This window comes from Papaver somniferum, chromosome 3 (assembly GCF_003573695.1).
Source record: "Papaver somniferum cultivar HN1 chromosome 3, ASM357369v1, whole genome shotgun sequence".
NCBI lineage: Eukaryota > Viridiplantae > Streptophyta > Magnoliopsida > Ranunculales > Papaveraceae > Papaver > Papaver somniferum.
The window spans coordinates 96,570,136-96,581,622 of NC_039360.1; the positions used below are offsets into that span (position 1 = coordinate 96,570,136).

The 11,487-nt window shown below is 37.1% G+C and overlaps 1 protein-coding gene across 1 annotated transcript; it reads right to left on the reverse strand.

The window, feature by feature from the left end:
• Positions 1-4,932: 4,932 nt before the first annotated feature.
• Positions 4,933-8,720, reverse strand: LOC113356898 (guanine nucleotide-binding protein-like NSN1). Its single transcript, XM_026600132.1, has 8 exons — positions 8,344-8,720; positions 7,688-7,802; positions 7,417-7,590; positions 7,046-7,311; positions 6,646-6,910; positions 6,208-6,387; positions 5,877-6,088; positions 4,933-5,538 (listed from the first exon to the last, which is right to left on the reverse strand). Exons 1-8 carry the CDS (start codon positions 8,602-8,604, stop codon positions 5,191-5,193), a joined length of 1,821 nt encoding a protein of 606 aa, XP_026455917.1. The 5' UTR covers positions 8,605-8,720; the 3' UTR covers positions 4,933-5,190.
• Positions 8,721-11,487: the final 2,767 nt, after the last annotated feature.

An 11,487-nucleotide genomic window follows, 5' to 3' on the forward strand; every position in this document is an offset into this window, starting at 1 on the left:
GGTCCGCAACATGTTGATAGTTATTTGGAGGTTGCGTCAAAATTGGATGCTTTGATGGCTCAGTATCATATGGCCAAAGAGTTGTTCCTCGATCCTGAGTGCCTTCGCTCTTGCCAAAGCCTTGGTGAGGTTGAAGAGGTAGCATCCAAGAGATGGCTCTATTTTGTTCTCAATGTTCTGTATTGTTAGACTCGATTAAATACTTATTGTGTTATTTTATATTTTTGTAGATGTTTTTGGAAAAATAAGCTCTTGCGGTGAAATTGGCTCGAAAAGTGGTGTTTTACACCCTAGGATAGAGTACTAAAGACACCCCATAAATGCACCGGAGGAACCCAGAAAAAGTGTTGGAAACACCCCAGAAAAATTACTAAAGGCACCCCAAGGGACATGTGTTATTCGGACTCCAGCAACGGATAAGCGGGCGCCCACTGGATAAGGGGTGACCTTCTTCACAAATTCAAAAAAATATTTTGGCGGGAAAATATTTGCTCTTCACTGGCAGATTTTCTCAATTGCATTTGGACGTGATTTTATGCGATTCAATCGCTGAAACTTTGTGGAAAGATGTAATATATCATAACAGAGCTGGTATGGGTGATTGTTTCGACTGAATTTGGATGGATAATCACGTGGAAGAAATCAGGGCAACACGGGTTTGAAAATGATATTCACCGATTTTCAGCAAGTTTGATGTGTGCTGCTCGTGTTTGGATGACACTTAGTCATTGAAGATGCGTGTAGAATCTAAATAAGGGAGTATCAGAAGCTGTTTACGCGTGGAGAATCATTTCAGGGAAGAAAATATTCAGAATATTTTCTTTTAACACCGAGTAATGGAGGATCATGGAGAGTTAATGAGCGTGATTTCTTGTCGCTGTTGGGTATAAATAGGTTCCCTGGGTGTCCTAGAAGGGGTGTCGAGAGTCTGGGGGGCTGGGGAGAGCCAGAGAAGAAGAAATTCGAGTTTTCCCAAACTCGGTTTCTGCTGCTGATGAACATGAAGAACACGAAGAACGGAGCTGCACCAGCAGTCGTTGTGCTACAGTAATAACGAATCACACCTGTGGGTCGTACATCAGACAGACTTATTTGCTACAGCGTTTGCGACACAGCTTCAACAGTCTTATTTTGTTACTGAGGGTCGTAGTTCTCTGGTTTGTAACAAATATAATTGTTACAAACCCGGTTTTATTATATTTCTCACATTCTCATCATTTGTAAACCATTTTTGAGTCATAATAAATTATTTTGAGAGCATTTTTACTATGATGAGCTAATTCCCTCTTAACCAAGGCAATGGAGGAAGCTATTCACGCAACATAAATGGGTAACTATTTCATTTAATTATATAATTCACCTAATCGCTGCTTTTGCAGAGTTTTAAATTATTTGAATGATTGTCTTAATTATTTGTTATTCAGTTTGATAGGTTATGCTTGGTTTAATCTCTTGATAATCTATGCTTAAGGTTTACAAATAATGTTTGAGAATCTGTATGATTGATAGTGAATTAAAGATAAAAGAGGACTTAAGAATTGAATAGAGTTTTGAAATATTTATCATTCAATTTTGCATAATAGTGGAATCTAGTGTCTTGGTTACCTCTCGCACCCATTGTTAATATTTTTGTATATATAATTTTATTAAATCTAAATTCCATTTCCTTCACAAGTCTGAAACGAATCCTATTTACTACAATCACAATAAAAAATCTTAATCAAAGCCTACATGGATAGCTATGCTGACTTTCTTCCTCGCCTTTCCATGTTCTCGTTTGGTATCTTCTTTCTCCTAAGCCTTTGCTTTGACTAAGGCCTGTTGATTTAATCATCCTTCGTTGTTTGCAGATTTGTAAACAAATCTATGTCAATTGCACCATGTTTTTAGTTTTATAGGGCTAAGTTCCCTTGTTGAGCGTGCATGTCAAGACTGTGCCGTTATCGGTGCTCAGCAGTCTGGTCCCAGTCACGCAGCTTCGTCTACTAAGGTTAATTTCTTTGCTGAAGAATGATCTGAGGAAGTCCCAGAGATCCTTGGAGGCTTCGCTGCTGGCACTTAAAAAGGACAATGATGCTTTGCAAGTTGCTGATGAGAATCGCAAAGAGGCGGACACTACCTTAGCTTACGAATGCTCCAAAGTGATAGGTTAGTCTTTCTTGCCCTTAGTCGTATTCTTAATTTTTTTTGTATAACCATGTTCTGAAGAGCTCCTCATAGTGCACAGTGGACGGCTCTGGTGAACTTCCACATCTCTGAGAGCAAGTATCCAAACTGACCTCCGATGTTTGGTACTATCAAAAGAAGTCTGATAGGTTAATGAACATGACTACCCATAGTGAGGCTCAAATTTCCCTCGTAGCCGCCCATAATTCTGACATTGTTAGGGATATGTCACGCCTTCGTAAAGAATGTGATGAAACCCTTAAATGGAAAGAGAGCCTTGTTCTAAAGCAAAAGGAGGATATACCTTTATTGGAGAAACGCCTGCTAGCTCAGGAAGTTATCCACAAAATTCTGACTTTGAAGATGCATGTACCTCCTTGGCTAAAGTAACCGTTGAGAGCAACGTATTGCCTTAGAAAGTTCGTACCCCTAGGGATAAGATTGTTGAAACTTGTCAGGCTTCTTCCTCTATCCCATTCTTATCTGACTAGAAGATTAGAAGATCTCGAAGTCATTAACTGAGATTTGTCCTCCGAGAATACAACGCTTCTGATAGACGTTGAAGATATTCGAACCGAGTGTGAGACCTTAGTTGAGGATCTAAATATTGCTGAAGAAGAGCGTGCTGAGGCTGAACATAGTTTATAGGATTCCCTTAATCATGCCAGAGGTAGCTTAGGATCTTATTTCGTGCTAGCTATGTTTTCTCCTTTTAGCTACGTTCCTAATCTCCTAATTCTCGCTTTGTTCCCTCAGGTATGCAGGAGCAATTGGTAGTAGGGTTGAACATGGTTTCGGTTTTCCGCTGGAACCAGACCAAATAGAAAGAAACCAAACCGAACCATTTCCTAATGGATTGGTTACGGTGTAGAAAGTGAAAAACCGATAGTGTTGGTTTTGGTTTGGTTTGACCTCTAAAACCGAACCAAAAACCATTGGAAAACCGATTAATTTTTAAACTTAATTTCTACCATTGATTTACAAGTATTAGATTCTACCCATTGATTTAGAGGATAAATAGAAACCCTAAATCTAATATTTCATTATGATACTCTCCCTCTTTCTCTTTCTCCTTCTCCTTCTCTAAGTCGCCTCCCTTCTCCACCGCCAACTACAGCCGCTGCTACTCGACTTTTTTCTTCCCGTCTTCCTTTTTTTTTATTTGTCAATAACTAAATTAAGATATATTATATATCTTCTTTTGATCTCTAGAATTAGAGTAAGCTTTAACTATTCTTGATATTTTTTTTATTTTTTTTTGTCTGTAAATTTGTGTAAACCAGTACTATCGGCAACTATGATTTTTATATCTGTAAATTTGTGTTTTTTTTTTTTGGTTTTACATAATTATTGGTTAACCAAAAACCACTGGGACAAACCGAAACCAACTGGAACCATTTGGAAACCGAACCAATGGTTAATGGATTGGTTTTGTTTAGATTTTTAGAAACCAATAGTATTGGTTTCGGTTTTGATTTGGATAGAAACCGAACCAAAACCGACCATGAACAGCCCTAATTGGTAGGTTTGAATGCTAAGGTAGGCCATCTTACCTACGAGCTAGAGAACAAGACTGTGCTCCAAGAAAGGGAGCGTCAGTTTGGTGTTACTTCTAAAATGAAGGCGGAATCGCTTCAAGAGGCCAATTCTCAGTTGAGCACCCAACTGACAGAGGTTCGCCAGCAGTCAGCTAAAGAATTGAAGACTCAAGCTTCTCGGATGACTAAGGAACTTGAGCGCGCAACTATTGATCATATCAAAACGGCCTTCGATGAGAGGGAGAAGCAGGTTGAGGGGATTACCTTTGCTCGATTTTCGTACATTTGCCAATTTTTATTGACAAAAAGGGGGAGAATTATTTAGTAATTTCGCACTACATACATATGGTTTACGGATCATTATGTAAGAGGGAGTGAATCAATAATCTATAGGTTTCACCTATTATGCAAAAGATGTAAGTATTGATTAAGGAGGAGAAACATATCACCGTAGTATTACTTCAAAGTTGAGATACAATTGAACATTGGAGAAGGTATTAATGCTATGTTTTTGTATAACGATGATTGAGAATATTTGTTTTCAAAAGTTGTTATTGCTATGGATACGGATCTTCGACAACAACGATGCTGAGTTGAACAGGTTCATAATCATTGCAACTTGAAATAACGAAGAGTTCAAGGAGTTGAAGAAACCAAGAAAATCAAGGCATGATGGATCAAGGAGTTTTCGAAGCTTTATTTTATTATCCATATGTATTGATAGTTTTATTATCCATATGTATTAATATCGACAAAGGGGGAGATTGTTCGAGCATTGCTCGGTCGAACTCACAAGTGTTGCTATCTCAAGCTTGTTGTCAAATTTAGTTGTCAAAACTATATCTTGATTTCTAGTCTACAATTAGTTAAGTCTCGGACTAGGATAGAAATGTAGTTGAGAAACGGACATCACGACAGTCATCATTGCGTTCTACTAACCACCAATTTCTCAAGTTATATTCACCTTTCCATCTTTGGGACACCGTCACGTAACTAATTAGACTATCATAAGCATATCAAGAATTTCGAATCAAGATTCTTCTTATAATTAGTCCTCGAAATATGACTAAGCTTAATGAACACTTCATAATTGATGAATTTCGATTAAGAACAATTTATTGTTCCCATCAAAATCATGATTCACCGAAAATAACCTGCAACATTGATATGTATCATTCATGTTATTCGAGAGAGAAACATAGAGCTGTTATTAATTTGGATAATTTGGATACAAAATTATCATCTGCACTTATTTCTCCGAGACAATTAGCATTTGAATAATCTCTATTTATAAAACACCCTAGACATATTTGATCAAGGGTTCAACTGATTTAATTTAATTAAATAAAACAATAACCCATACAAAGTACCACAACATTTTTTTTTAATTTGTCTTCTTTTTTTCGGCCCAAATAAAACGCACTGGAAAGCAAAGACATCTGTCAAAATTTGACAAGAGCTGTATGAAGTAAACCATTTCACTCCTTCATTCATCAACCTCAACTCCTGACATTGGCACCTCATCCTCATTTTCTGACTCATCGTCATCGTCCTCCTCCATGTCAACATCCTTCTTTGCAAAATCCACCTTAAAATCATAGTCCTCGTCCATAGAACCCGCCGAGACTAATTTACTAGCTTTCTTCTTCTTTTTCTCAGCCTTCTTTAACTTGGGATTCAACATTCCTTCTGCTGTATATAGCTTCTCATTTTGCTTGCTGTTTATGGACTTTGCCCTGGTAGCGTTCATATCCTTCTCTTGACTGGCCATTTCAACATCATCATCTCCAGCCAATTCCTTGCTTTGTTTTGAAGGTTCGGGCTTTTCATCATCCTGAGAAGCGCAAGAAGGATGATTGGGAATAACGTTATTAATTAACAAATTTGTAAAACAGAAAACTGAAACAGCAAAAACCAATTGACACAGCTAAATAACTTTTCAATTTAGAGTGTAATCATATAATGGTAATTTTAGCTGGCACCAAAAGCACAAAATCTAGCAGGGGTAATTTTTGCTGGCCAAACTATATAGCCTAAGAGAGATCTAGTGCAAAACCTAACATAGAACTTAAGATTGAGACACTATGTGCAGATATAAGTTAATTATCTGCGACTGCGAGGATTTCAGAGATTAGTTCCCAGAAGAAAAATAAAGGTTGAGACAACACAAACCTCGAGCATTTTCTGATCAAAGTTCAGGGGACAGCTAGGAGGAATTTCAACATGACTAAAATTCTCAAGAGACACAAGGCTACCAATGAATGAAGATTCACCCTGGTAAACTTCATCAACTTTGAACTCTTTTCCAAGCTCTGATACAATTGAGGACTCAAACGTCTCTCCTTGGTTCCTAACAGGAGGCATCGTGTAGTATTTAATTTTTCCTGAAACATTACCAAGGAGAACAATTACATAGCATAAATTTGATTCTTTTGTTTAATGACTTCAACCATTGTTTTTCTTGTAAGCTAACATTTGGTATCAAATGGAAAAATCAACATACCCTCATTCCAATCATGGAGAACTATCTTTGCAGCGGCCTGAATATCCAAAACACCGCCTTTTTTAAGCTTACCCCTAACAGTAGCCACCTTCTGGAGGAAGTCATCAACTGAATCGAAGATTGCAATCTTGTACAAGGAGACCAGCATTTTGGCAGGGCAGAGCTTGAGAATCTCCTTCACTGCAAAGTGTACAAGACCAAAACAAGTAAGTTCATATCGCTAAGACACCCATACCTTTGCAGTGGTTGGACTATTGGCTAAAAGAATCATTACAAGCCTCGGTCATTGAAAAAAATGAGTGAATACTGTAACATCTCACCTTCTCAATTCATTTTTTTTCCTTTAACTTGACAAAGTTACATTATTAAAGGATTCAGCCATTTCTCAAGAAAACAAAAAGAACAAGTAATTTCATAGAACACCGAACAAATCATTACCTGGAGCGATGAGATCTTCTAATTTTTCAATTCTTTTGCAATTTCGAAGAGCTACAGATGCATCGCTCTCCTCTGATTTGAGCATGACAACACCAGGACAATCCAACAGCTTGACATTCTTGTCTAATTGAACTTCTTGCATTGAGCGTGTTAATCCTGGAGTAGCACCAACACTGACAGCACGGCATCTCTTCAAACTATTAATCAAACTACTCTTACCAACATTGGGAAGCCCAATGATACCAACTGTTATCGACTTCTTAATCTGCAAAATGAATTGGGATCAAAATTAGATGATAGCATTCAAAACAAGGCACGGTTTTTGCATCATTTATTTTTTAATTAATGCAAATAAATAAAAATTCATGTGAGTCCTAGCTTCTTCAGAAACCAATAGTACCTCATGACTTCTTGAGTAATTCTTCAGCAACTTCAAAAGAGTTTCGGCTCCGAGACAATCACTGGTTTGCAGAATATTGCTTGCTTTCAAGGGTTTTGAAGTCGTTTTCACAGGTTTCCCAGATTTCCCCCCAGATTTTCCTGGTTTCGACGGCTTCCATCCATAATTTGATTTCTGCTCCTGGGTGTTACATTTGAAGGCAACCGCAGGCAACTCTTCCCTAAGATAATTAAGCCATTTCTCAACAGCCTCGCGAGGAGCAAGGTCTACAATGCAAGCATAGGATCATATTCCAAGTTAAAATGAGTTTTTTACCCCCACAGCATATTACATCAACTAACAAATTACAACAAAGCCATTTGAATAATTACCTATTTTGTTAAGAAGCAAGACAAGATGTTTCTCAGGACCCGCTTTCATTACCAACTTTTCCATATCAATACAGCGAGTACCAAGTGGATCCCTAGCATCAAGAACTTCCAAAATGACATCTGATGCTTCTATAACTTTGACTAACTCCTTGTAGAAAGCCTTGTCTGAATTATCTGTAAGCAAAATTAGGAAGAAACTACATAAGCAACACTACTAATATCTCCATTTTAATAGCCTTCAAAATTTCAGCAATCCCAAAGTTCTGCATACCTTTGCTCTTACTAAATACAGCAAGTGATTCCTCCTCGGCCTTGGCTTGTTTCGTAGGAACATTATCAATATCATCATCATCATCCTCTCGTGCCTCCAACTTTCTCTTTTGTCTCTACAGAAAGGAAACAAGAGCATCTTCATTCAGTGACCAAACTCAAAACTAACAGAACAGTTTCATGGATCAAGAGTAGACAGAATCTTTTTTAAGAACAATACAGGACTACATTGTTATGGATTTGAGTTCTTAACTTCAAATTACAGCTTAGCTACATTTACAAACCAAAACATGATTTAGCGTGCATTCCCATTATACAGACTCAATGAGTAAAAAAGACAAACACTTTGAGGACAGAAATCTTGAAGTAAATACATTATACCTCAACCACCATATTACAAAGCCTCACAACATTAAAACCAAACATCTACTAAAAAAAACTTGAAGATAACAACAATCGATACCTCCATCGAACCGCAACCATGTCATGAGACATAGCCTCAGTGTGTAATATAAACAAAATAAAACCAACAATTCCATAATCATCTTTATGAAGAAAAACCATGAGCAGCCTCACTCAACAAGAAGTAAATTTCTGTTTATATAATTATGTCAAAATTTCATATCAATCAATAATGAATTAAAATAAAAATCATACCCTTTCGATTTTATCAGCTTTTTTTTGTTCCGCTTCTTCTATAGCTTTAGCACGACGAGCTTCAAGAGATTTGAGCTCTTGTTCCTTAAAAGGCCAATCATTAGGAATTCCAGGATCTTTCTCAACTTTTTTTTCATGGTTAGGAAGTTTCTTTGCTTCTTTAGCTTTCTTTTTGTGATGTTCCTTTACTTTCCTGATAATCTTATGCTTCTTCTTCAATGGAACTCTCTTACTTTTACTCTTCTTGCTTCGTTTAGGCATATTGAGATAATTTAACGATGAACCCTAGCTCAGAAAAAAAATTCGTTTCGCCCTGTTGGTGTGAAGGAGGCGACAACCGAAAATGCTAGGGAGACCTCAGATTTATGCTACTAACTTGTAAGTCATCCAATTTAGGGTTTAAGAGAAGAGAAAGTGGTTGCTATTTAATAGCTGAATATACGATATGGGGCATTTTTCGTAGTAGACCTATTAACTCTGTGATGGGCACCCAACTATCCGGAAATGAACCGTACCCGAATCAATCGGGCCCGATTGTGGGTCTTAAAATTGGACTCATCACTACTCTTTGACAGATAGGTAGATCCGTTAGAAACAGATAAACTTTTGGGTTCATATTGTCCAGACCCGACAAGTATGCGGAACAACTTTTATTGGGTACGAGATCGGATCTGGACCCGCTTTTTCATCGTTTCTGTTAGAATTCACGACCAAAACAATAGAAAAGCGATAAAAATAATTGGGGATTAATCATTAAGTTTAATCAAAGCTTTTAATTATATTGATTGATTTCACGAGCAAACCCTAAAACAAACTATGAATATATAGAGAGAACCTCACTTGAATCATAAGCAAATAGCGAATAAGGAAACACAAACTAATTCCTAAAATATCTAAGATACCTAATTGATGTTGGTATCCCAACTTCCCAACCCCTTGAGACACGACTTATCTTAAAGTTGAATCAATAAAACGTAGATAAATAATTTGCTAATATATAGAGTTGGTTTCCTAACATTCCTAACCCAAACACAACTTGTCTTCATGTGGGATTGTTAGAATAACTGATTATGAAAACATTATCGGTAGCGTCAACTTCTAATTGTAAGACTTGGCTCGCCCCCTTGTATAGATGACCAGGTTTATAAATTTCATCACAATGAATGCATCAACTTTGCTTTCTCCTTTCATCCTGCTCGAACTTAGAAATTTGACGAACTGGAACTGCTAGTAGACGCAGTTGTCATAATAGGTGTTGAGGCAGCTTGTATAGATTTTGTAGCTTTAAACCTTGATGTTGCATCGATAGCTCCCTCTTAAAAAATTGTCAAATCAAAGGCTTCAGATAAGCTTGCCGGACGAAGCATATGAACACATGCACTTATATCCTCACGAATCTGATGTGACCCTGGCATACCAGGCAAAAAATAAAGCAATTTTTCAAACTCAATAATAAACTTACGAGATATACCTGTTTTCTCTAACTTAGAGAGGCTACCACATGGATCGTTGCCCGAATTGTAAGAGAAAACTATTCCCATGTGAATTCCCCTAAAGAGCCAGAAATCCAACGGTACCAAGATATATAATCCCCCTCGAGATGGACAACAACCATGCTTACCTTTTTAGCCTCTTGTACACCAACCAACGAAAAATATTGTTCTTCCTTAAAAATCCATCCTTCCAGATTAGTTCTGTTGAATGCCGGAAATTTCAAATTAATATGGCTTCCACGAATGACATGACCAATTTCAACGTCACCAATGCTACCATTATTCTCATTTGAATGTTGTGTGGCATCCAACATTCTTCTCTGTATTACTTTGTTGATTTTCGAAGTAGGTTGCTATAGATTCCAGAGCTTTAGTGGCCCTTTCGTGATCTTCGAAAGCTCTATGTCAATCTGCTTTCATCTCAGCAAGCATAGAATCTAAAGTATTTGTAGGGTAGCAATATGGTCTTCCAAACTTTTAATCGTCATTGTCAAAATTCAAGAGAGAAAAAAAATAGAAAAACTTGTGTTGCAAAGAAAAAACAGGACCTGAATGGTTTATATGAAGTGTGGATACAGGATTGGTGGATGGTTTAATGAAATGAGGTGGTGATGTTGGAAATCAGTTTGGATGCTAAAGGAATAAAACTAAATGACCAACAATAAACTTACCCAATTGTAGTGTTGTAACCTTTTGGATTATTGTCGTACTTAGGTCAGATGGTCGCATTTCGGTAACTGGACGATTCTTTTCTTTTTCTTTTTTTTTCTTTTATAGTAAGATGGATTGAATGGAGAAGTGGAAGATAGGGGTGGAAGTGTTAGAGCACTACTCGGTCGAACTCGCAAGCGTTACTATCTCAAGCTTGTTTGTCGATGTTAGTGATCAAAACTATAAGTCTTGATTTCTAGTCTACTTATAGTGATGTCTCAGACTAGGATAGATTGTGTAGTTGAGCATTAGACTTCACGACGTTCATCATTTGAATACGAAGAACTACTAAGGAGAGCTTGTGGAACTTCATCAACAAAAGGTATGTGGAGACGAAAACTCATCTATCACTTGGAAAGTCTATTTCTACTCTATCTCCTATATTGAGACATAATACATATTTGAGATTTCGAGCTGAGTTTAACTCGCTTACATATTTCTCGAAATTTATGCTGGTAAGCTTTCGCTTCAACCAAGTTCATCTTATATTCTTGACGAAAGTCAAAAGATGATCATGTGAAAATTGACGAGTAACATCTTACATGGTTTGTGCGATACAATCTTTTGGTGTAAACTTGGAATGTTTCGTTATGATTATTTTAATAACTTGAAAATTGGTTTGATGCTAATAGTGTGTGAAAACGGCGATTGTCATCCTCTAAGAAAGCTTCAATGATTGAAATAGAGTTTATAACTATTGGATTATAAACATAGTGTGCATTCTTGCATGTATGTGATCCATGACCGGAACTAAAGTATGCATACCCGTATGCGTACTTGGAGCTATGAAATTCCATGTACCAAGTACAAATACCGGTACGCATACTTGTGTAAGGTATAGGTCCAGGAATTTCTGCTGGGTTTTTGAAGTGTAATAAGGTGGTGAGGTTGTCAACCTATCAATAATAATTCTCTATTGCTACACAAATCTATAAAGAAG

Bases quoted from the DNA above. Each gene is read 5' to 3' on its own strand.
- LOC113356898 (XM_026600132.1), bottom strand. From the start codon at position 8,604: ATGCCTAAACGAAGCAAGAAGAGTAAAAGTAAGAGAGTTCCATTGAAG. The intron at 7,591-7,687 runs GTATGCAGAACT...TTTTGCTTACAG, and splicing joins TGTATTTAGTAAGAGCAAAG to ATAATTCAGACAAGGCTTTC. The intron at 5,539-5,876 runs GTTTGTGTTGTC...TGCGCTTCTCAG, and splicing joins TTGATCAGAAAATGCTCGAG to GATGATGAAAAGCCCGAACC.